At 33.8% G+C, this 27,264-nt stretch overlaps 1 protein-coding gene across 1 annotated transcript in view; it reads left to right on the forward strand.

The window, feature by feature from the left end:
* The first annotated feature begins 1,058 nt into the window (after nt 1-1,058).
* LOC142983615 (putative sodium/potassium/calcium exchanger CG1090) overlaps nt 1,059-27,264 on the forward strand; it is a 42,814-nt gene continuing 16,608 nt past the window's right edge. The window contains exon 1 of the mRNA XM_076130588.1: nt 1,059-1,437. Coding sequence (XP_075986703.1) covers nt 1,426-1,437 — 12 coding nt within the window. The 5' untranslated portion in view covers nt 1,059-1,425. The remainder of the gene's footprint in view (nt 1,438-27,264) is intronic.

Consider the following 27,264-nt stretch of genomic DNA (forward strand, 5'->3'; position numbering starts at 1 on the left):
TTTCCAATAAGATTTTAGAAATGTTTGATTTATTCAGGAGTTGTATTGAAAATATTATCCAGGGGAATAAGTTTTTAAACAACCACAATGCTAATCAATTTTAAATCCTGCAAAAAAAATTCAACTTACAGCCAAAAGTTTTTATTAAAATATCACGAAATATAAAGTCCAGTAGTTTTTAACTCAGGGTTAGAACAATATGTTCCTGCATAATAACTAATTATTCAAATTCCAAATAAAAGTGACCAGAAACTTGTAGAAGGCGTCAATACTTTCAAATATAATCGACTGTGATAGCACATGCTACGAAGTAATGTGACGCCTTACTTCGTAGCAGGTGCTACGGGTGGTCTACGGCGCCTACGAATACTCTACGAAGTCGTAGATATACCTTTATTACTTTGTTAGTTGCTATATTATACACTGTTTATATTTTAAATAACTGTCGCTCTATCATGGCTTTTACACCCCCTACATACACCCACATTTCATAATTATACAGTAGGATGCAGCCATTGAATGATAAATTGAATGTACAAATCTGCATAAAAATTGCACTATAATATATTTTCTCAATAAAAAGCATAAATTTCTAGGTCCAATCTATTAATATAATGCCTTCTGTCCATACGTAACACCGACCTTCATAATCAAAGAGCCTTAAACTAAATACATCAAAAACATTAAAGTGACAAAGAAAATAAACTTAAAACAAATGCACACCGAATGATGGAGGATTCATTAAATCAAATGTTGTGACAAATGAATGAAAAATAGGTGCCTCCATGTCTATTCTTCCGTCAATGCTGAAACAATGCTTACCTACAACACAATCTTACACCACCACGCATCAAACGAAAATATACCTTATTTTTAAAGCAGTAAAATCTCTGTCTTTCGCATTAAAATTGTGCCCTCAATTTTCCACCGGTGACAAATAATTCTCAACTCTATCCTCGTACACATAAAGGCAAGAACAATAAAACAATGTTGCAATTTGTTTGTATGCGTGAAGCGCGCAGTCGCCCCGTAATACCGGCAGTTTGCCTGGTGGCGCCACTGGGCACGGTTGTATCAAACCTCCGCGGACCTCTTCACAACGGACCACAGTCAATTTTGTGAATTAAAAAAAAATACACCATAGTCAATTCCCGCCTTCCTCGATTCTTATTATAAATTTTGTTTTTTTTTCGACTAAAGTGTTTTACATTCAGCCTAGTGTTGTTTAATTTGACTTTTAATTTATAATAGTTGTTATTTTTCATCGGTTTTGTAGTAAGATGTGCGTTTTATGAGTGTAACTGGTAGCGGCGGCGAACGTTTTGGCCGTGTCGTGTATTACGTAACGGTTCCTGGGAAAATCGATATCCTGGGCGTATAAATAGCGGCGTACAGTTGAGAACAGCTGGCCGACAGCCAGGCAACATGCAGCCTACGGTGAGATCTTTACACTCGCATTTTATATGTTATCTGTATTTAATATGGCTGATTGTTATGTACCGAAAAATATTTTTCTTAAGTTATATGCTTATTTTAAAATGTATTTTAGATATATATTATTTGGTTTTAAAAACTAGTTTAAAATAATGCGATTTTTTATCATATATATATTTTATGGTAATTATAAGACTTTCAACTTTCATGCTTATTAATTAAACGTTGAAACTATTATTAACTTATATAACTCTCTAAAATAAAATCAAATCAATTTGGTCAAAAACTGTAACTGAATGTTACAAAAACCTACCACTCCTCTAAAAAGTAAAAGAAAACCCGGTCAAAAATCATAGCTATCGTGGACCGCGATAAAACAGCCTTATAAAATTTAATTGTAATAGTAGCCCCGATGAAACCCGAAGAAACTGAAAAGAACTTGACACAGTCTTAGAACTAATGTTGTATATAAAAATATATCCAAAAATAGAAACATCCGGACCCTCAAAATCCCCATCATAATTAAAAATATAATACCCAAGAACTAATATAAAAAAATACAAACATTTACTGTCTCACACCACAACTTCAACGACAAACGACGTATTAAAAAGCCAGAAAACACAACTAAAAAAAAAATATTTTCATAATTAAAAAGTAAAACCTCCATTATAATTTCCCTGTTGTCGTTTTATCTACAAATGGTTCCCTGGTCCCTCGGCGCAAATTATCTTTATAAGGCAATCGTTCTCGAAGCCACCTGATAGTTCATTAAAACTTCAGCAGGCCTCTAGGGACTATCAAGAGGAAAATATTAGGTTTCATAGCATTTTTGTTATATTATTTTCTGCCCACAACATTTTATTTGTTGGATTTACTTTAATAAAATTATAGAATAAAATATATCTAAGCTGGTTAACGGTTAGCCATCCAAGTGATTTAGGGTTAAACCTTCAATCCCCATTTAACCTTAGATAGCACAATAATGATTTTTCAAAGTTATTTGCATTTTTTATTCTTAATTATATGTATATAGATAATGACTACTCATTTTAACGGTACAGGAAGAGATAAAAGATCGCGATGAAACCATGCATACTATAGAGTATTTTCAACAGTTTTAAAAGGAATGCAACGTCCCAAACATGCATTTCGATAGCGTAAGACTCAAGACTCTTTTTCCAAAAGAGACGTCATTATTTCTGGCAATTTCTGTCTGATAGGATATTTAACATTTATTCGTAAGCCGTTAAATCAACCTTTATATCAAAAATCTATGCTACTGAAAATAGTTATACAAACTGTTAACTGCTTTTGACACTATAAAAATCGACAAATAGGATATCTAAAACATTCATAAAGTAACATTCTAGAAAGCAAAATCCTAACTACGACAAATCACAAATGGATCTACTATTTCTATTTCTCGTAAATACATTGATTAAACTATGGAAACGTACATTTCCAAGAACTGACAGATTATCAATTCCGTGGAAAAGCCAACTACGGGTATTACTGAGAAATTCTTGATTATTATTCAACCTGCTCGAAATAGACGCTTATGTAAGAGCATTAAGCTTTGAAGCTCAGAGCCAGTTGCACGTCGATCTTTGACATCTAAGTAACTAATACATACTAGTTTTAGCCTGTAGTTCTACTCACGTGTGTCAAAAGTATCTAACCTTGGTTTAAAAATCGTCTGGTTTTGGGTTTCAAAACCAACTTAAACAGTTATTTTAGCACTCTCTACAAATATGGTTTCCGCACCGAATTATCAGTTTTTTTTTGGCCTCCTAATTACATAACATGAATACCGAAGTAACTAAGCTTATTCTTTATATCAGTATTCATAAATAACCCCCAAATAATGGCGTATTTTTATATCGACTTATAATTTTACAAAACGTTTACTCCATGGAGTTATTTTCAAAAAGTAGCATATATGCTAACAATCTATTCGATACAAAAGTACTTTTTTTAGTTGTAACTAAAAACATTAATGAATTCAGTGTAACTCATCTGCCGATGAAAAACCCTTTCTTCAGTCACTTGTCTAAACCAACAAATCTGTTCAATTCACTCGTTTAACCCATCAACCGTGGAAGGACACAAGGACACAATCATGGTAAAACACTACTCAAATACTTCAACACTAGTGATATAATAGGTACAGTTTCTGGCAAAAATACGTGTACAATCCCACAATTTCAAATCTAATAAATAACCGCCCACTGTTGGGCAAGGGTCTCCACCCGTTATGAAGAACAGGTTGGGTTTTCAATCTACTACGCTAGCAGTGATGCTATGGGACTTAGTATTGCTACAATAACTACCTTAAAAAGATTATGCATGTAAAGTTTTGTCACGAAATTTTCCTCACCGATTGAACAGGTCACGAATATTTCTCATACACAATTTCATTAAAAATCATTGGTGTCTTGAATTGTGTGGTGGTAACTTTGACGACTCGGCTATCCAATTGCGGCTGCTAAATTAAAGTTTACTGACTTCATTGTAATGACACAACAGTAACAGGATAATTTTGTTTAAGAAACGAAAATCAACACATCCTAGCATTTTTACAACTTCATCACTTGAAAAGAGATAGACAAATAAACATATACATATTAGTGCTCATGGCTGTAGCTGTAATCCTCTCGCCGGGAGAGGAGGCACGCGCTTTCAAATTGAAACCTTTCACCGTTATACACTTTTACACACTACTCTAGCCAGCTTTGTTTATAACAACTTTGTAATGTAATGTTAGTAAAGCTTTGAATGTTTGTTTCTAAAGTTTTGATCTATTTATGAATTTGATTTAAATATAAAATAGTCAAAATGTGAATAAATTCTTTATGATTTAGTAAATAACAATTATTAATGACTAGCTGATCCGCGCAACTTCGCTTGCGTCACATAAGAGAGAATGGGACATAATTTTCCCCGTTTTTGTAACATTTTTCGTTGCTACTCCGCTCCTATTGGTCATAGCGTGATGAAATATAATAATAAGCCTATAGCCTTCCTCGATAAATGGACTATCTAACACTGAAAGAATTTTTCAAATCGGACCAGTAGTTCCTGAGATTAGCGCGTTCAAACAAACAATCAAACAAACAAACAAACAAACCCTTCAGCTTTATAATATTAGTATAGATAGTCAAAATGTGAACAAATACTTTCTGATTTAGTAAGTAACAATTATTTATGATTAATTTACGGCTTAGCTTTACAGCAATTGTTCGTTGTGTTGATTACAACAAAATGTCTTTTAAGACCTTTTTTATGCTAGTGGTTTTAAAGTCACACACAGTGGTTTAATTCATTCTTTACATAGTATAAAAGCGTTATTTTTCTCATTGGAGTTTTTCAAGCACAGCTACCTAAACGATTTTTATTTAATTTTTATCGAAAATGTACATAGAAAAAGTACCACACAGAGAAGTTTTTTCTTTAAAGGTAAAATTTAGTATGATTTTCATTTAAAACTACAAGAAAAGATTTAATTCATACAATAACAACCAAACTATGATGATCTAATTCGATTTATTCATTTTATCTTGAAAGCCTAACAAACAAATTTACTTTCGCATTATTAACACAACTAAGGTTTAAAATAGTTAAAATGTATAAATATTGATTGTACATTAGTTGTTAATTACGCCACGAGGGGTCGTTATTCGGTAAGGTGTGTTCAATACCGTTTGATTACAATTAATAGGTTAATTAAAATGTCACTCAATGCCAGACACGTAAAGGGTTACATTGTTTAACTAATAGTTAAAATGTTTAGTTAATTTTAGAATTAATTATGTATTATATAACTAACTACAGTTTAGTTATTCTGTGAAAATAAGCTTTTAGCTCAGTAACAACAGCTGCGCGGATCGATATCTAGCTACGCTTGCCGAGGTTTGTCTATAGATGGGTGACCATATTGTACATCGAGTTTCTCCGTGTTTCGAAAGGCACGTTACGTTGTGGGTCCCGGCTGCCTTTTTCATGTCATGTAAAAGGTAACTATCGAGAAATATTCTAATACAAATTAGAAAAGACTTTGTCGGTCCCGGGAGTCGGACCTGAGACATCATGCTTAGCAATCTTATACACCATGCCATAGAGGCAGTCAAATTGGTCCAAATTGCTCTATTCCAAAATAAATATCATTGGACAACACACACACGGTCATTTGATTCCAAACCAAGCCGAGCTTGTACTATGTTAACCAAATCACTGATAAACATACTTATACACAAATAACAAACATTGAAACATAAATTTTCAAATTTACAGACGTATTTTCCAATCAAAATAATATATTAAACAGCAAAACACGTTTGAAATCATAAAAACATCGCAGTATTCTATAGAATCGTAATAAACATTCTAAATCGGGCCTAATGTGGGTGTTTTCTATTTCAGTCACATTTCATGTTCGTTATATACAACCTGTGAACATTTATCATTGCTTTTGGAGGCTCTATTTACATATTCAGGCACTGAAAGCTTTAGCGTGTGAGATCAAAGAAGCCTTATTAGCAAAGCAGAACCTTAGCGAAAAACGTAATATAAGCATACAATTTAAAAAATCTATTTTTTATTTGGCACTTCTTTAGCCAACGATTTCTAAGGTAAGGCTAAGATTTTCTAGGGTAGAATTGTTTCTAGTGTATAAACTATCTGTGTGCCAAGTTCCATCAAAATCTGTTCAGTAGTTTTTACGTGATGGCGTAACAAACGTCCTTACAACGTATTCTGACTAGAGTCCGATTTTAGAACTATGTTTTTAATGTTGCTGCTAAAATTTAACTCAAATAGCCGCCTACAGAAATATATTTTTATACTTTCATTTGTCAATTGAATCTGTGTTATTCTTTATTTAATATTAGAATACTAGTGGGTAGCGGCATTATGTTAAGACAACTTAACTCATTCTTTAAAAAGAAATTGTATAATTTTATGTACATTTTTAGGTTATCTTTGTGTTATTTATAAATTTAACGCATTAATGTCCCACTGCTGGGCAAGGGTCTCCTCCCGTAATGAGGGAGGGATTAGGCCTTGAGTCCACCACGCTGACCAAGCGCGGGTTGGGGACTTTGCATGCCTACAATAAAAGTATTTAACAAATTTTAGGCATGCAAGGTTTACTCACGATGGTTTCTTTCACCGTTAGACCATGTGATAATAATTTCTAATACACATAGCTTCAAAAAGTCATTGGTGTGTTGCCTCGGATTTGAACCTGCAACCACTGAACTAAAGTTCCTAAAGAAAAAGAAATATATTTTTTTATTTTAGTGGGTTTTTAACACTACGATAATTCCTATTTAACCCCTACTCTTTAAAGGCTAACTAAAAGATTGGGGTCAATTGTTCACGTTACGTTTGGTTTTGACGGTCAAGAGTCAAGTGCGGTAATCGGATAACGTAACCTCGACTATACGTAGTCAATATAGTGCCTTGTAGGCTTTCACTAGTATAATAATATAGTATAGACATAATATAGTATAGACATAATATAGTATAGACTTTAGACGTTGTATACCACTACGATTCGAAAAAATGTATTGCTATTTAAATTTCTTTCTGTCATTATGTCGGTAAAATTTACGTCCTGTTCTATGGGAATAGTTAGAGACAAAAAAAATGCCATTCAATTTGCTGCGATTGATTTGCTTGATGAGAGATATTTTATAAGATTTTCTATTTTTTAAGTCTTCAGATAAGCTATGGTACTGTTATATGATATGTCATGAAATATCCTTAGAGCGAATAACATCCTAATCTAGAATGAAAACTTGTACAGGAATCATTAAAATTCTACCGAAGTCACGATAAAGGTTGTACACTGTACAGTTTAAAATAAATGTACCGAACTGCGTCTACAAAATGCCTCAAAGTAGTTGTATCTATACACCTTAATGTAAAACTTAAAATCATTACAGACTTTATATAAAAGCCACGTCAAAGGCTTTCGGGCGGCTTGGACAACTTTGACACTAGGTTGACCACTAACCATACGATAAGAAGAAGTTTACACACTTTAACACAAAAAATCCTCTCTCTTGCACCAATTTACCCCTTAAAATTTTCTCGAAACAGCCATAAATTTTCAAAAATTCAAAAGTTTCACAAACGTGATTCGCGTTGCACTAGTAGGGCACGTAAAATATTCAGCGGGTGGTAGACGTGGCGCAGCGCTAAGTGGCTGCTAGAGCTATCAGTAAATAGGTTACGACTCGAGAGTTCCTCCTCTATTTGTACTCTTGACTCTCGATATACGCTTTATAGCACTTTAAAATGTGTTAGGAAAGGTGTTTGAACAGTCTGTTAACAAGGAGAAAAGGTGCCGTGGTTATTTTTTTGTAGGTAACCACTTTTTAGACGGCGTGAAGAGATTTCTGGTTGTAAAAAGTATCTTATGTGTTATAATAGGTAGTAACTATGATGTGTGAACCTAAAAATCTGTTCTTTAATTTGCGTGAAAGAGTAACGCCTCACAGGCTGTATGTATGAACGTTTGTCACTCTTTTATTAAAATCTACTAACTTTTATTACCCTTAATTTTGCATAATATAAATTAGGACATTGGGTAATCGCTGTATTATCTATAAGCGTCGGTTAACCTTTCCGTTATCCAACCCTATACCCACTGCCCCCTTTACAAGGAAATCACAAATTCCGACATTCCCTTTACACAATAGTTAAACCAATTTTATATAGTTTGTTATTTATAATTTATCTTTAACTCCCTCTTTTGGTCTACTCCCCCCTTACCGAAATCTTTAGGACCCAGCAACCAATGAGCTAACCAATATCTACGTATATATTTAGAAGTGGAAAGATCCAGTTATAAACCGTCGAGCATCTTAGTTCGCGCAATAAAGACACCTTCACCTACCCTTATTATCATAACGCTATTACAAAAGCGACGTAACGAAGCGTTCAGTAATTACCGCGTCCATGTCAGGCTTGTCTTGATACAAACGACACGTGATTCTTTGACAGCCGGTAATGAACGTCGTGTGACGTTTCACGTCGCCGTTTACAAATGAATGCCTTTCATAATACAGGTTCATTTGCTTTAGATTGCGCTATGGTTGTGGTGTTTGACTTACGATTGAACGGTTCCAGGTTCGTATGGTTGACACAAGTTTTTGGGCATACGTCAGAGGTTTGATTCTCTTATCTCACTGCTGGGCATGTATCTTTTAAGAAAAGAGGAGTTAGGTATGAGTCCAGTACGATTAAAAACGCGGATTGTGGACTTTATATTCTACCAATAAACCATTTAAAGAACTCTCTGGATATTATATTCCCTCATAATGATCCCCTTCAGTGTTAAAACTAATATTTTTTATTACTAACACATAGATAACGACCATAGAAAATTCATAAGTGTTGTCTTAATTTCGAAAATTCAACTACAAGTCAAGAGTCACATTCTTATATCACACAGCTAGCTCTCTTTACCCGACTGCACAACGCAAAGGCGAGTTATTATCTGTTATAACAATAAAAATAGCCATCCCCAAACTCAATCCATTCCCATCAAACACGTTATTATCGTCACGAAACTAAAACTCGTGAATGACCACTAATAAACGCTAGGCAAGTCATAAAACGGCAATTGGACAATACATCGCTCTATAAACGACAACATGTCAGTCTGAACTGAGAACAAATTGCATTGCTGAACGTATACCAGCTACTTTTTGTTATTCGTTTTATGGAACATCGCATTTTGGCAATGATAGCCAAATGGGAAATAATATCGCCGGTTTCATAGATGTATATTGTTAGGACGACAGGCCTACCGAGGCAGAAACAGCAGTTACTATTTAAAGTAAAGAATTTTTGGCTTAGCCCGGCCTGAATCTATATTTTTGAAAATTTTCTGCTTAAAAGTTCTTTTCAAAGTTCTTGAAAAAGTGCCAAGTATTCACTCGCACCTGGTCAGCTTGGTGGACAATGGCAATAACCCTTTTCTTACCGATGGACATACTCTACATAGAGCACCTAGAGGCCTATTGGTATAGTTAATAATAAAGAACAAGTTAGGTTATTATTACTTGCTCCAACGGTGAAGGAAAAAATCCTGAGGAAACCTAAAATTTGTTTAATACATTTATTGAGGGCATGCAAAGTCCCCAACCCGCACTTGGCCAGCGTGGTGGACTCAAGACCTAACTCCCTCCCTCATTATGGAAGACCCTTGCCCAGCAGTGGGACATTAATGGGTAATATTTATTTATTAAGGCTAGTATTGTAATTAGGTTCAGAGTACAATTTTTCTTTCACCCTTTTTACATAGTACCTAATTGTAATTACGTTTTATACGGTAATGTTCGTTAATTCTGAAAAAACCTGGATTTTACTTTTCTATAATGTTTTTGATATTAATATCTTTTCCATTTACCACCAGATACTTTACCATTAATCGTATCAAGTTGTTTATTTCATCCAATATAGTCTAGAATTTACTGGATGGAATAGTTATTATTCCTTTGACCTCAAATGACCTTTACGTATTTATTAAAGTAGTTTTTTTTGGCAAGCGTCTCGACCTAGTATTCTCTTTGCGACTGTTCACGGCGCCGGCCGGCCGCGTGACGTAAGCGGTGATGTCACACACTTGTTCAAACTTCGAATGCAACGTTCGTGTAATAAAAATGTAGGGTAGATTTAAAATTGATCGTGTATGTCGTAGAGCTGTTAATAATTTTATTGAAGCTAATAAACCCGAGATATCACCAATGACTTTTCGAAGTTATGTTTTTATTAGAAATAACTATGACTTATTCCAACGGTGAAGGAAAACATCGTGATGCAGCCTTGCATGCTTGAGACTTCTTTAGAACAGTTCTTGAAGATATGCATAGAACGGAGACCTGGGATGATAGCAGCTTATCCCCGTACCATAACTATCTTATACATAAAAAACTTATGTAAATAAAAAGTTAATTATAAAGCTTAGGTTACATTAGTAATAAATCTCTATTTTATTTGCGCAAAATAAACATTGCCAAAAATAATTTCATAACAGCTACCAACCCTATCAGTCAGAAGCAGTCAAACAGGGATACAGACACTAAATATTTACGTCGCTCAGTTCGAACTAAACGGCAGGGCTGCCCCACATCCGGGTGCGCCGTCGTCCGGATATAACCGGATTGAACTGCCGGCGCGTCAGTCAACAATACGTCTAACGTAAAATACGTTTGTATTTTGTACAGAATTTGCGAATTGGGAAATAATATTTCCTTATTCTGGAGGTATTACATCAGTATCAAGACTCTGGGAAAAAGGGGGATGTTATACCATTTACAGATTATTTTGTATCTTATCCACACCTCTTTGTTTCTGAGATAAAGAAGATTTTCTTATAAAGCTTACAAGATATCGGGACTTTTTATGTTACTTTATTTAGACGTACTTTTTTCTGTTTTATAAACGTTACTTTCAGAGAGCTTAGATACTTATGTTATCTTATTTTATACTTAAGTTTAATTCTATACTCGAGATATTACAAATGTGCGAACTACGTCATCATCATCAGCCTTTCTTCATGACTCCAACTATGTTGGAGTCGGCTTCCAGGCTCACCAGACCTAGCTGAATACGAGTATTTGACATGGTTTTTCTGTAGATCGTATATAAAAACCATGTAAATCAAATAAGTCAGAATAATGTGACAATAAGTATGTGCGAGCGAGAGGGATAAATAAAATAACATGGCTTAATTCCGTTTGTAAGGGCCCGAGTGTAGTAGGTACTTAGTTTTCAGAGGTTACCAACAAACAAATATCATATACCTAACCTTTAAAAACACAATAAAGACCGTACAGAAAATCCGTCAAAAGGTCAAGAGGTATATATACTCTTATTCAACGAGAAACTGATATTCGAATTGCGTGTGTTTTTTACCGTAAATTCCATTCGTTTGGAAATGTCACTCGCGTGGGTGAGGCCTTCGGGAGCAGAACAAAATGTTCAGTCGATACTGCTTGCTTGTTTTCGAGAACAAAATTAAAATAAACTTAAGGCATAAACTAACTTTCATCTCTGGGTATGAAAAATAGATCTAGGCAGATTCTCAGACCTTCTCAATATGCTCACAAAATTTCATGCGAATCGGTCAAACCGTTGCGGAGGAGTACGGTAACTAACATTGTGACATGGAAAATTTATCTATAAGATTGACAAGGCGTCTTGTATGTATTTAGTAATGAATAAAAGCATTACTTAGCTATGAAAAATTGTTTTAAAAAGTAAGCATGTATAGTACATACAAAACACATTTTTTAACCCAAATCATCATATTTATCACACATAACTGTGTGTCAGTTATCTCGCTGCCACAGGGTCAGATCAGTGCTATTACTGTTAATGTTGTTTCATACGAGAGGTCACGGTGATCTAATGTGCTTAGGCCTAAGCTGTGCCGGAGAGATTTTATTTCGTTCCATTTCATTGCTAAGGTGTTTTACCTCCCTTGTAATGAGATAGTCGTAATATTGAACTGATTTTTTTAACTCAATCCAATGAGCATTGATAAAGTTGGACTTATTTTTAACATAAAGATAATTTCATGTATACGATACTTTTTACATTAATTTTCCTCTTGTTTGAAGACAAAATCTTTTTTTCATTTAGTAAAATACTGAAATAATGTAGGTTAGATAGCGATATTACCTTCAGTTCGGAAGGAGATGCCTAAAACCTCTTGCCACTTTTTTTTAACCCCAAATAGTTTTTATTTTCTCAAATTATTGAAATTGCAAAGAAACTACCACTAATATTACATCCAGAGCATAAGACATTTACAAATCGCTTAGGTACCTATTAGTTAATAAAACTCTCTTTTAGGCTACTTACTCCTACTTCTTTTACTAGGTACCAACTTACCAGTTTGCCATAGCTGAGAATCGAATCCAATATCATAAACAGCTTACACCAATTATATTAAAATATCTATTCCAGCAGTTTGAAAGGCACCATTATGCGTTTATAAATAGGCAAAGGCAATCAAACCTAAAAGGCTTGGAGCCTTCGCAGCCATTAATAAAATGAACTGCACAGATTAAAAACTGGCAAGTACAAATTACTCGAAATTGTGTTGCTTTGTAAAGATTGTGTTAACTGCTGTATAAAAATATATTTGAGGTTAGCAAAGGAATTAAAAATTTTACAATATTTATTCTAACCAAATATTCTACAACCTACAAAACTTACATCTACGAAAAATTTTATCGGCTACGTGCGTAGCAACGTCTACGAGCTTTGTCTACGAAGGCTACGAGTCGTAGCTTCCTCTACGGGATTATTCTATCTATTACGATCGTAAAATCTTTCTTCAAATAGTTTAATTTATATTTTAGTTAGGTAGTAGGTACCTTCTTTAAAAATAAGTATTATAAAGTGTTTCTAAGAAATATTCCTTGAACAAAACCCGCAATTATCTTAACATAATTAGAATAATTAAGAAATACTTGTGGTACTGTTAACGACTTAACTTTGTATCGTTAACAAAGTGTAATAATAACTTATTGTCGTGCCTTGAAAGTAATTACATAGTAAAGATTCCGATAGATTAATATTCTACTAGTTTTCCAGAACATTCGCCGCCCAACGCAGTAGATATTTTTAGTACTTTAGAGAATATTGATTTCGCGACTTATACACATAATATTGTACGCGACTTCGACTGCGCGAAAAGATTTTCGGGATAATAAGTATATTTGTGGTAATCTAGGTTAAAAGCCGTGCACGACATTTCATTAACATTCGTTTTATAGCTTTTTCGTGAAAAAGTAACACACATACATACATTCATCCTGACGAATTTTCGCATTTATATTGTTTGCAATAGGAGTGTTTGATCCCGGATTTTCAAGTATCTCCTTAATAAATATCAACGAATTCGGTTCAGTTGTCTACCAAGAAAGCAAGATAAGAAGACATCCAAATATTTTCTTAATTTCCACAAATATTTTATAACCAAAACGAATCAGTCCAGATATTCTCGAGATATAACGATCAAGACAAACGAATAAAGATTTTCAAAAGCATTCAACACCGCAATAAGATTAGTATGTGTGTCAAGCTAAATAATTCAGTTGTTGTCTGAGGCCGGGTCGGGACTCCGAGAGGTCCCCGGGGTGCTGTAAACGGATTACAAAGACCCTCCACTACTACAGATTTACTCTGCTTTTGTTGTAGCACTCAATTTAATGGGATCACATTTAAATTAGCTAGGATAACATAGAAAATTCAAACCAGTGGCAACACACCAAAAGTTTTGCAGTTATGCGTGTATTAGAAATAATTATCACTTGTTCCAACGGTGAAGAAAATTATCCTGATGCAACCTTGCACGCCTGCGAGTTGTTTAATATATGTAGTTCTTGAAATTATGCTAAGTCCCCAACCTGCACTTGGTCAGCGTGGTGGACTCAAAGCCTATCCCCTTCTGCATTACGGGAGGAGACCCTTGCCCAGCAATGGGCAAGGGGTAATAGGTTAAATTAATTTGTTTTAGGATAACCTGAAAAAATGTATTATATTAAGATAGTGTTTAATGTTAGTACCATGTAATAGTTGGTGGTAAATTCACTAACCGTAATGTTGACGATCATAAGTGTAATTATAGTAATATTTAAGCTAAATTAATAAAATACTAATCATAAACTGCGAAAGTGGCTTTTAACTTTATAATCATAAAAGTATCACTGTTCTATGTATAGAAACCTTAAAACAAAGCTTTATATTCCTTCTATTAATAAAGAACAAGGAAACAGGTTGTAATCTTTTACTGACCTCGTAAAAGTATATTGCATCGAGTTACAACGTTGTTTACGATAAATAAATAATGTTACTGAACAATACAAGCTTTACATTATGACTGTGAGGCGCTCATAGCCAGTCGTGCTCACCGGTATACAATCAGTGGGTTGAACATGATGGGGGCATCTACTATCATGATGTAGGTAGATGCTCCCATCATGCTTCCAATACACTTGTTATCTTACTTATTAGCACCTTTATATTGATTTAATTTATTTATATTATGACCTATGTGTGTTCGGTAGTGTTGGTAGCAGCTCCTTACATCATCAAAGATTTATACCTAATAGAAAGATTGTTAAAATTAATTGGCGATTAAAAAGAGTGGCCTGGAGTTTCTTGCCAGCTCTTCTCATTGGCCCTACCTTACGAACTGGCGGTAAATTCACTCTCTGTATCATTGACTATCATAAGTGTCAGCATTTGACCTTTAAGAATGAATGATTTGATTTTGATTTTGAAACAACATTAGCGCGGACTTTCTATAGATGGGTGACAGTGCTTCGAAGGGCACGTAAGAATTTAGTCGCGTGCTCTTTGTCTTAAATATGGCTTTCGTAGTGCCCTGAAAAAACATAAAGAACTATCATCAATGTGTACATAAATATATATTTTTAGGGATATTTCAAAAACTACTAGTCAATTTGGATTTGGATCATATTTTAATGAGAATACACTAAAATTGCGAATGCCTTTCTTTTATAAGTCGGTTCAAATGTGCATGTACTTTAAGTTTTGTATATTATTAGCTTTTCCATCTAAGATCTTTTCGAGTTGATGCTATCCCTATAAAAAGATATAATAAAGTTATTAATTAAGCAAAATTACACTGTAAATAAAGTATTACTGTAAAGCTGTAGGAACTTATTAAATAAATGATGTTCGTTTATAAATGGAGTCCATTAGCGTAACTTTGAATCAGGAGGTTGCTGTCAAATGATTATCTTTACATCTTTCAAGCGTCTGCCATGAAAACATCAGGCGTTCATTAAAGTAATTTGTTTTATAATTACTAACTTTTTACCTTTCAAATAGGAATAGTATTTTTATAGAAAGGAAATGTGGTTTTACTGTATAATAATCATGCAATAAGTAATAGTTTTCATTTGTTTTTATATTTATCACATTTTTTTCCATAAAAATGTTCCATGTCGGTTATTTAAAAAAATAACTACTTTATATCTATCACGCACGGTTCTTGAGATACATATAGCCTGGTGACAGACAGACAGCAAAGTCTCAGTGATAGGGTTCCGTTTAACCCTTTACGAAACCTTAAAAATAAGGTTAACGTGATTCAGTTCTCGATATTTCCAATTTTAATAATTTAATCACCTTCTTAAAGCACTCCTGCTTTCATCACAAGAGAGAGGTTAACACCGACTCCAAAGATATTTTTTCAAGTAATCCTTCACATCAATATTAAAGTTACACTCTAACATGTCTTTAGTAAAATTTTCAAATAAATTAACTGTCAAAATCCTCTCGGCTAACGTTTATACCTGTAGCTATCCATTTTAAACATGTAAAGTGATTCAGAGTGAGAGTATATGCAAATGTGGATACTAACGGATATTTTGATTAAGTCCAGCCTCCCTAACGCTTCTCATTTCATTGGCATTCACCTCTATGCTACCTTTTAGGAAACTTTATTAAAGTTCTGTTTCAGAAGAATATTTTTATTAAGTAGATCATGTTTTTTTTATTCAGTATAGCCTAACCAGTTAGCCTGCGGGTCACTGATATTTTAAATTCAGAATGTTTTATACCTCCGTCCGTTATATACATTGGCTTTCTACTCCACTCCGGATCCGCTTGTATACAAAATTTAATATATATATTTTAAAGCTCATTAAATATTTGTAAAAGTAACAATTATCATTGTTCTATATATGTATATATTAGCTTAGCCTTTGTTCCAAACTATGTCGGAGTCGGCTTCCAGTCTCACCGGATTCAGCTGGATATCAATGTTTTACATGGAGCGCTTGCCTGTCTGACCTCCACAACCCAGTTACCTGGGATAACACGATACCCTTCGGTAAGACTGGTTGTCAGACTTTCAAGCTTCTGACTACTGTTAAACACTGTAAAAGAATTAGGTATATCATTGTTCTAGGTATTACCAAATGAAATGTATTAAAATTAGGCTTTAGTATGTCCCCTGTGGGCTGTGACTTGACTATCCTGTAACTAATTTAATTAATTATCTTTGTACTAACAAACATATAAATAACGTCCCACATACATTATTACACCAAAGTACAAATAAATTGTTAACAGGTCATACTTTATTCCCCTTTGAAAATATGAAATACCTAAGTACAGTAAAGTAAACAGAAATTATAATTTATATCCATAATTATAATACTGTAAATGGAGATATCTGTCTATCTATTTACTTTCACAGCAAAACCTGAAAACCAATTTTAAATAAAATTTTGCACTAAGATAGCTAAAGACCTGGGAAAAAATATATGAAACTTTGTAAGCTAGCGGATACATTAATAGCTCTACATGCAGTGATTTAAGAAACTATAAAACATTTTTACAGTTAAATGTATTAAAAAACATGAATATAATACAGCTTTGAAATATGTAACCATCTTTCAGTTTTTTTATCATGAAATGAGCAATTTTTACCAATAAATCTATGAATAAAATTCCGTGAATAAAAATCCCCATCTTAGCCATAGAGAACAACCACGAGTTGACAACCACTCGATGCTGTCAAAGACATTATAATACGGACAGATTGGAAAGGCAGTATTTATGATTAAAATCGAACCACGCTCGAGATATTACGCTTTGTCGGGTTTGAGTGGATTATACTCACGAGAGACGTATTGAACATTTTTATTTTGCTGATAAATCTTTTTTGAGTGAAATGAAAATGTGAACATTTTTAACAAAAATATGGGTTTATTTTATTCGAATACTTGATTTTTACGCTTTGCCTGCGTGAAAAGATATTCTCGGGGTTAAAATCTTATGTGTTAATAAAGTATCCTATGATTAAATCTGTATATGGCAGTGATAGCCGAATGGTTTAAATTAGCACATTCCACGCAAGTGGCTGCAGCTTCGAACCCGAGGCAAAACACTAAAGATTTTTCGAAGTTATGTGTGTATTAGAAATAATTATCACATGCTTTAACGGTGAAAGAAAAAATCAAGAGGAATCCTTGCATGCATAAAATTTGTTTTATACATTTATTAAGGGCATGCAAAGTCCCCAACCCGCACTTAGCCAGCCAGCGGCAGCGTGGTGAACTCAAGGCCTAACCCCTACAGGCCTATGCAATAGTAGGTACGCTAAACAACCATTATTATAGTACTTTGCGTAAAACGTGCCATCATTCTGGCTAGAACTATTTTAATATCGTACAAAATGGACGCATAAAATAAAATCATTTCATTTCAACCTTCAACCTTTACAGCAATTCTCAGTATCTGCTAGTTTCATATTTCGCAGTACTTGAACCAATTAAACGGCTTACAGCTGCAGTATTTCGTAGAAAACTGAAATTGAAAATATTTTCGCATGAAAACGTGGAATACTCGTAAAATAAAAACATTTATAAAAAACAGGGCGAATGAGAGTTCGACTTACGCGCGAACGGTTCTGTAAGATTATTTGTATAAACAGTAAAAAATCACGTTTGCTGTATAAGAGCCCCCTTAACTATTAACTTTTTTTTGTATTTGTTGTTATAGCGACAGAGACACATCATCTGTAAAAAAATACATTGTCTATTGTCACTGTCACGGTTTATGAGAAACAACCTGCAATGGTGACAGACAGACAGCGAAGTTTGAGTAGGAAATAGGGTCCTGTTTTAACTTAGGTACTTTATTTTATTCTATTTTTTTTTTTGTTGTTATAGCGACAGAAATACATAATCTGTAAAAATTTTAGTGGTCTTACTATCACAGTTCATGAGTTACAGCCTGGTGATAGACAGACAGCGTGATCTCAATAATAAGGTCCCGCTTTTTCTCTTAGGTACTTTACTTTATTCTGTTCTTTTTTAGTATTTGCTGTTATAGTGGCAACAAGAAACACATCGTCTGTATAAATGTTAAGTATCTAACCACCACGTTTCATGAGATACAGCCTTGTGACAGACACAGCAAAGTCTCAGTTATAGGGACTCGTTTTTAGTCTATGAGTATACAGAAACTCTTAAAAGAACCATGTTTGTTTGATGTCAGCCATGTTTGCCTTTCAATTTTTTATTTGAAATTAACGTTAATTAAAGTACGCGGAAACTGGAGGTACTCTCTGATTCGCAGAAATACAGACTTTCGATATTCGAACTGACATTTCGTTATTCGAAACTCTATTTCTATTTAATCCTAGTGACGTGCAAAAGCTTTTAAAAATAGACTTCACTATTTAATCTTTTTATTCGTCGATTTTTTTTTTTTCAATAAAGGAGTTTTTAAGTAATAGTATATCTAATTTTTGAGCGTTACAGCGGATATTGTCACACAGTGGTATATTAAATAAAGCTTATTTAGAGAGAACAAGTAAATGATTACTTGCAAGGTTTCAAGAAAACGAAAATAGCTAGTATAGTAGTGACGATTATTTATAGAATTGTAAATTATTTTTAAAATCTCGCAGACTCAGTGATAGATTGTCTTTTTTTTACTTCAAAACTCAAACAATTTTGTAGGGAGATTAATAAGAAGACACATAATAATAATAAAATTTATTTCCTTTGTTTTAAAAACCTACCTTCCTAAATGTAACTCCTTTTTTACAAACAAACCAAGCAATTTCGCAAAACCGTAAATACAAAATACATACATCCAGGAATCAAACTCCCCACCCGTTAGTGTATAGACGACAATTTATCCCCCCATAACTTAACCCGGTCGAGTGACCCAATTGCAAGGTAACAGCCACTTTACGCGACTAAATACGGGAGACACGGTAATGTAAAGGGTAAAACGACGCTTTGCAACAGTTTACATTTACCGGGTTATACATGTGCATTTCGTTAATGAGTTTCTGAAATTGGTTGTGTAGTTGTGATTCTGACTTGTACATGACAAATAAACTAATTATTGTTAGGTAAATAGATATTACTGTGTGATTGTTAGTAATTAATGTTGTAAATCTAATTTGGCTCTTTCTTAGGGAAGATTTTTTATCAACAAATATTTTCTCTAGAATAATCTTCGCCTGAATAATTATATCTCTTCAATTTTTTTTAATATTATCTAAGACTGTCTAAAATCAAACTGTAAATTTACGCAAACGAACAACAAAATATGAATGGCATTTGTATAACAAAAACCATGACTTTAACAATCCATTGTCATAAAAAAGCAAGTTTTCATAACCTTTCCTAATCTTCAAAGCGTGAGAAATCAAATATCTTTCATTCATTGTCCGCCATTGAAATGAACGAGGAAGCAGTGCAATAAGGCACCTCACTAGTATTGATCGAACGCGTCCGACCAGCGTAGCATGAGCTCCAAACATTCACATTACCACCCCCCTCTAATACACTTTGATACGACAGCGGGAAACGAGGGAGGTCAACATAATTTGGCCAAACCGCTCTGTGTGTTTTCCTCCCGTCTATGTGTGCGTAGATTATATTTGAATCGCGAATGTGTGTCGGATTTCGTGTTGCGTGTTCGAAAATTGATTTTGTTAAATGTTGCCATGTAATTATGGAATTTGAAGTTTGTTATTTCTATTTTTGGAAATGGTTTTACATTCGTAGCTCGTAGACTTGTAGCTACGCACGTAGTCTCGTAGCAGTTTTAGAGCGTTGAATTAATTTTACAACCTATTGAATTCAAGACTAGTTTTAGCTTGCTACGCTTTGAGTACTCTTATAAAAATAGGATTTGGAATAAATTCTACAGTATTTTAAGATCACATTTTATATGTACAAGTTCCGCAGTTTATTTGTCTATCTTAAGAGACAGAGGCACTATCAAATATATATTTTTAGAATAGATTTCATTTTTATTTTGACTAATTAGTAAACATGATAATAGGGTCATCTTATCTTAACCTTGTGGTATAATTCGTAAATAGACACTTATGAACATATTTAGTGCAACAAGATAGTTTATACAGAAACATTGTAACATTTGCTATTCATAATTATAACGCCAGTGTCTTATTATTCAAATGTAAGTAATCATTATATAAATAATTAATACTAGTTCTAATGGTGAAGAAAAACACCGAGATTAAACCATGCATAACCTTTAATTTTTGAGAAAATAAGCGGTATAAGTATTACAAAATGTGTTAAAAGATTTATAGCACCGATATGCAAAGCTTAAAGAACAATAAGAGGCCACCCATCTAGAAAATGACCGCGATCAAAGTTACTTAACTCACTGTACAGACCGAAGCAAATTGCGAAGCGATGTAAATTAGCACCTTTATCAAATAATACACAGTTTCTTTTTGAAGTCAACTCTAGCACTAAGAATTTGCTCGTGTCGCGGGGGCTTTTACAAACATACAAGCAATGGACACAAAGTACAAAATTTTTTGTCGATCGCTCAAATAATAGTTCCGTGATGGAATCGAACCCACGGCCTCTCGCCGCAATGGTAGCGGCGTGGCGACCATAACCACTGCGCCACCGAGACAGTCAGACAGTAGCAATGTTCTCGGATTAAAAGATAAAATATAAAGCCAGGACACATTATCTTGATCGGATTTTTATTCGGCTCGTGTGTTCTACGGCTTCGTCTCACGATTCTCGATATCTAATACATTTTATCCTGTTATATTCTTTGTTTTCAGATACTTGTTTACTGAATACAGGATTATATTTGTTTTTCTTGCTTTTGTTAAGATGTTTGTTTAACCCGAGCTAAGTTGCTCTATACATAAAAATTTTGCTTTTGACTGCGACCTCGTCCGCGCGTAAAGAATTTCAGTGGTGAAAACCTTACATGTACCTTATATGTATGTTAATTCAAGTCATAAAGTTACTGTGTACCAAATTGCATCAAAATCCGTTCATTCGTTTTGACTTGATTGATTTACAAATGTCTATTCAAAGTTTTGCATTTATAATATTATTATAAGAATATGTTTTTTTGCATTTGGTAAGATTATTTTAAAACTGACCGCAGTTGGTAGCCCGTTTGAATGAACTAAAAAAGAACGCTAAACGCTTGAAGAAAATCTATATTTTCTACATTGAAGACCCAGTATCAAAAGCAACCCTCTTGTTTAAAATACAATTTGTTCAAAACACGCATCACTACGTAGGTTAATGTATAATTGTCACAACAATATACCACAATACTATTATGTATATATGTGAGCAACACAAACTTCGTGTACAAACACATAACGATATAACACATTGTGTGCAGCGGCGCGAGGCCACAAACTTGCTTACGTTGAAGACAATTGACAAACTACTATTACTGTTATACTAACTTACACACGTTCAATACAAACCGCCATTTTGTTTGCGTTAAATGACTATCGAGGGTAAAAAGTATTCTATATGTTAATCCAATGTACGAGATAATTGTGTGAAGAATTTCATAAAAATCCATTCAGTATTTTTTGCATAATAATATAAATAGGAACTTGCTTTTTTTTTATACTTAGTTGAGTCATTTTTTCTTGCAACATTGTACGAGTAATAAGATTTGTCAAGGTAATAACTAAACTATTTATGTAGGTTATGAACTATGATTCTACCAAGTTACATCAAAATCCGTCCAGTAGTTTTAATGTTATTGAGTAACAAACACCCATCCATTAATTCTAATATCCAAACTTTCATATAACTATTTTGTTATATTTTTTCATACCACCTTTGGTCTTCACTCTTACCAAAATATATGGCCCAAAACCCTGTCAAATGTCATCTATATTGATTTACCAGTTTCACTGCAACGCAGAACATCCATACATACTCATTTTTAAACTTATAATATTGGTTAAGAAGTATTTTCCAATACCATTTTAATTGAATTCCATAGATCTATAATTTATATACCTGCACGTTCGAAGAAGGTATTTCATAATGAAAAGAGCATTCCTACATGAGAGCAATATCAGAATTGAGATCGGTTATGCAATACCGTTTAGGTCTAGACTAGAATATTATTATTATTTATTTATTGTAGACTAGCTGACCCTCGCAACTTCGCTTGCGTCACTTAAGAGAATGAGTCATTTTTTTCCCCGTTTTTGTAACATTTTTCGTTGCTACTCCGCTCCTAATGACCGTAGCGTGATTTTATATAGCCTATAGCCTTCCTCGATAAATGGGCTATCTAACACTGAAATATTTTTTCAAATCGGACCCGTAGTTCCTGTGATTAGCGTGTTCAAACAAACAAACTCTTCAGCTTTATAATATTAGTATAGATATACCGAACCTAGTGTGAAAGTGGTTCAAGCCACACGAAAGGCCTTTGACAAGGCTTAACGCCTTCTATTTGTTATTACTGCAACTGTCTATTTGTCTGCCCTTCGTAACATGAATCACGTAACATGGATGATGATGAATTAATTAATTTACTCAAATTCTGGAAAAGGACATAGGCGTCTATTTTTACCAAAAACATAGGCAATAAACCAAAGGCTTTTCAGTAGCACAATTCATCTATACTAATACTAATATTATAAAGCTGAAGAGTTTGTTTGGTTGTTTGTTTGTTTGTTTATTTGTTTGTTTGTTTGAACGCGCTAATCTCAGGAACTACTGGTCCGATTTGAAAAATTCTTTCAGTATCAGATAGACCATTTATCGAGAAAGACTATAGGCTATAGGATATATCATCACGCTACGACCAATAGGAACAGACTACCAGTAAAAAATGTTACAAAAACGGGAAACATTTTGACCCATTCACTCTTATGTGACGCAAGCGAAGTTGCGCGGTTCAGCTAGTAGAAATTAACGTCGAAACGTTTGTGAATTTATAATGAGTACAATTGAGTGTGTTCCCGCGGTCGGCTATAATTCCGTCTGTGTAGAGGTGGAGGTATCGACGCGGTCTATAATGCACGTTTGGGAATCAACCCGCGAACCGTCCGCGTGCATTCAGTTAAACAACCACTGAATATTCCCGGGAATTGCGAAATTAATTTCTGTTGTTGTGAGGCTTTAAATAGATAATATTTTCGGTAAAGTACTAGTCTTTGTTTAGTATCCATTTACTCTTTGTGAATATGAACTAATTTAGGTATCTGCCGCGTTTTTTGAAAGATTCGCTGTTTTCTAATTATTTCCGGGGCGTTAAGTTATTTCGGATAATAGGTTGATTTCATCAAATTATTTTATTTCTAACATTTATAAATAATAATAATAACGACTACCCATGATTTCGCTTACGCTTAATTCAAATTCAAAATCTTTACTTTTTTACATAGTTAGGTAATGAATGAGATCACAATACAATGTATCAATTTGTAAGTAACACTATTTCTTTTAATTCAATTGAAAGTCTTTAAATTTTGTTTAAATTGTAAAACATTTAATTTCTCCTCAATACCGGAGTGTAACGCAATCCCACGGCTTTACTGTACGAACAAGACGAGCGAAACCTTACAACTACCTTAATTAAATACCGACACGTCTTTTATTACGTGATACCTGCTCAATCTACTTGATTATACATAGATCACTTTATACATACTTATATACTATACTAGCTGACCCGCGCAACTTGGCTTGCGTCACATAAGAGAGAATGGGTCAAAAATGTTCCCCGTTTTTGTAACATTTTTTACTGGTACTCGGCTCGTATTGGTCGTAGCGTGATGATATATAGCCTATAGCCTTCCTCGATAAATAGGCTATCTAACACTGAAAGAATTTTTCAAATCGGACCAGTAGTTTCTAAGATTAGCGCGTTCAAACAAACTCTTCAGCTTTATAATATTAGTATAGATATCCTTTTCATACTAATATTTTAAAAGTGAAAGAACAATTGTGTGTGGTAATGCTGTAGCCAGCTGTCTATCTTATTACCTGTTACACACCTGTGTGCCTTAAGGCTTAATCAATTTAGATGAAAATTAGATTAGATTGACCCACATAAAAAAAAAACTGAAATACAGGAGAAACAGAGAGAGAAAAACATAGAGAATTCAGAACAAAATCTAGTGAACGTAACTTAGCTATAACATGTCTATTTCGCTTTCAAGACTATGGGACTATTTAACTGTTTAGCTGCTTAACACATTACATAGGACTGAAGAAAGACCACGAGTACATTGATTTCAAACAGAAAAAATCTACCTCACTTTATCCGAACAAACTCCAATGTCTTCAATCTGCCTGTAGGGACATGTTGGGACATACCGCCACTGTATACACACATACACACACCTCCTAGACACACATATATAGTATACTAGCGGACCCGTCAAACGTTGTCCTGTCTAATAAATTAAAAGTTTATTAAAAAAACATTGTCCAGCAGACAAAATTGTGAATCTAAACCATTCTCAGATCCCCTTGAACACACCTAAAAAATTTCATCAAAATCGGTCCAATCGTTTAAGAGAAGTTCAGTGACAAACACACTTACAGAAGAATTATATATATATAAAGATAAGAGCATGTTCGTATATCCTCCCGCGGGAGAGTGAGAGATGATTCGTTCTTATCTGTGAGACGCTTGCAATTTGCCGTGATGCTGACTTTCCGATTAGTATTCTAACAAGATTCACTTGGTTTGGTTTTTTGGTACTTACTTTAAGTATCATACATACATAAAATAATGTCTTCTTCCCACACGGGGTAGGCAGAGACCACAAAATGCCATTTGGAACGATCCTTACAAACTTCCTTTGCTTCATTCACATCCACACATCTTGTCATACAAGAAGTACCAATCATCATAAATAAGTAGCTGTCGTGTTGTGTCGACTTTTACAATGAAATAAACAATGTACACAAAAAGAACAATCCGACCAAAAATAAAATGTTTGTAGGTAACGTAAATATTCGCTACTGTTTAGTTTTGGATTCCAACCCACTGCCACATTAAACGCAATGTTTTGAAATTACTTCAGATAATGATAATAGAAATCTATTTAGAAAACAATTTACTATATTATTATCCGCATGGAAAGCTAAATAAACAAGGAAAACAAGCATTGAAATTTTATTATCGGCCAAAAACATACTAAGCAAAACTTATAAAATGTTTATAGGTGGAAAAAAAGAATAACGTTAAATCTAATAAAAAATATCGGCATGGAAAAAAAAAGCATACCAACTAAATTGAGAACCTCCTCTTTTGCCTAATCGGTTAATATCTTACATAGATTCCCCACGCACCTGTGTACATTATTTCTGCAAGAAAATTATCAAGCTATGAAAAAATGTACTCTTAATCAAATCTCTACATAGAAAAATATATAAATAATCTTTCAGTACATAAACGTGATCATATCTCTCTATATTTTGTCCAAGGAGGCTCTACTCGGCCTGAAGGATTCCGCTCCTACGCCTTCTGATTACATAAAGAGATGCCTGAATAACTTGCAAAGGGCTATTGGATAAAAATAGTGTTTTGTCCTTTTCTTATTTGTTGTGTAGATAAGGATGGAAGATAACGTTGCGAAGAATTGTGACGTGCGTTGGCCATATTTAAAACGGTACTTTTATGATACAAGTAATTTGCTGCGGCTTTGCCTAAATTGGTATTAGAATAAGAATACAATGAAATAAATAAGGTAAAATTAGGACCCCTTACTGTGTCTGTCTGTCTTTTAGCGATAACCTCAAAAAATTCTGAACGGGTTTTAAAGCGGTTTTCACCCGTCGGTAAAGCGATTCTCGAGAAAGGGCTTTGGCATGGAAAGCCGGGCAAACCTATGTCCATTTAAATGAATTCATAATAGGTAAAAGTTTTTTTTTTATAAACGTGTATATTATTATTTACTAGTATGGGCGATGTACATACATACATAATATCACGCCTTCTTCCCATAAGGGTAGGCAGAGACCAAACTACGCTAATTGGTACGATCATTACAAACATTTTTTACGAGATTCTTTAAAAAAATCTTGTTTCCCTCGGAATCACAAATTATCAATGCTTATATCGATTTCCTAGCTAGTAATTTTGGCTACACTATTACTAATATGCCTACGTGGCACTGTTCCAAAAACCGAGCTGTTAATGAAATTTTTCGTACAAAATGGAACAAAAAAACAAACGTATGTATCTGCCCTGGATTCAACCTTGGGACTTTAACAATATTACATCATATGGATCAATATCTAATAGTATACAAGATAGTTTGTTTAATTGGTCTGTACTATTAAAAAGTATTTATTACGTGTGTTGTTAAGGAGCTATTTTGGTTTGTAGTTAAATACTTAATTCTTTAATTTATACCTTTTGACGACTGCCATGACGCTGTGGTTTAGATAGTTGCCACACCAGTGTGTCGGGAAAGTGTTGATTACCACTCGAAAAATATTTGTTTGATCCATAGATAGTTGTTACCTTTTTGTTTATACTTTTGTCCATTGTTTATAAATATGTTTGTAAAAGTCCCTGCGACATAAGAGCATTTTCTAGTGCGGGAGTTGTAAAAAAATATAGCAACATCAATGCTATGAATAATATTATGCGACTCTAACATAGTTGGAGGAAAAGCTAGACTGATAAATAGGTTTCAGAGATTAATACACCTAAATAAACAAACGAAAAATCCTTAACTTTATATCCATAAAATTAAAACCTAATCTCGTTATCTTTAAGCCTAGCTTCATTGCATATGGAAAAGTTGCAGATAACCCGAAATATCTTCCAAATAAGTGACGCAATACATATTCAGAAGTAGATTGGTCCACTAAATGAACAGTAAAGCAATCGCCAAAGTCAAAAAATACTTGCAAAGTCCAAAAAAAAAAAATTTTTAAAGGAAATGAAATCGCACAAACTCATTCAACTTTAGTCACAAGTAAGTCATCGTAACGAGTGCTGTGTGAACCCGCC

This window comes from Anticarsia gemmatalis, chromosome 24 (assembly GCF_050436995.1).
Source record: "Anticarsia gemmatalis isolate Benzon Research Colony breed Stoneville strain chromosome 24, ilAntGemm2 primary, whole genome shotgun sequence".
In the NCBI taxonomy this organism is placed as follows: Eukaryota; Metazoa; Arthropoda; class Insecta; order Lepidoptera; family Erebidae; genus Anticarsia; species Anticarsia gemmatalis.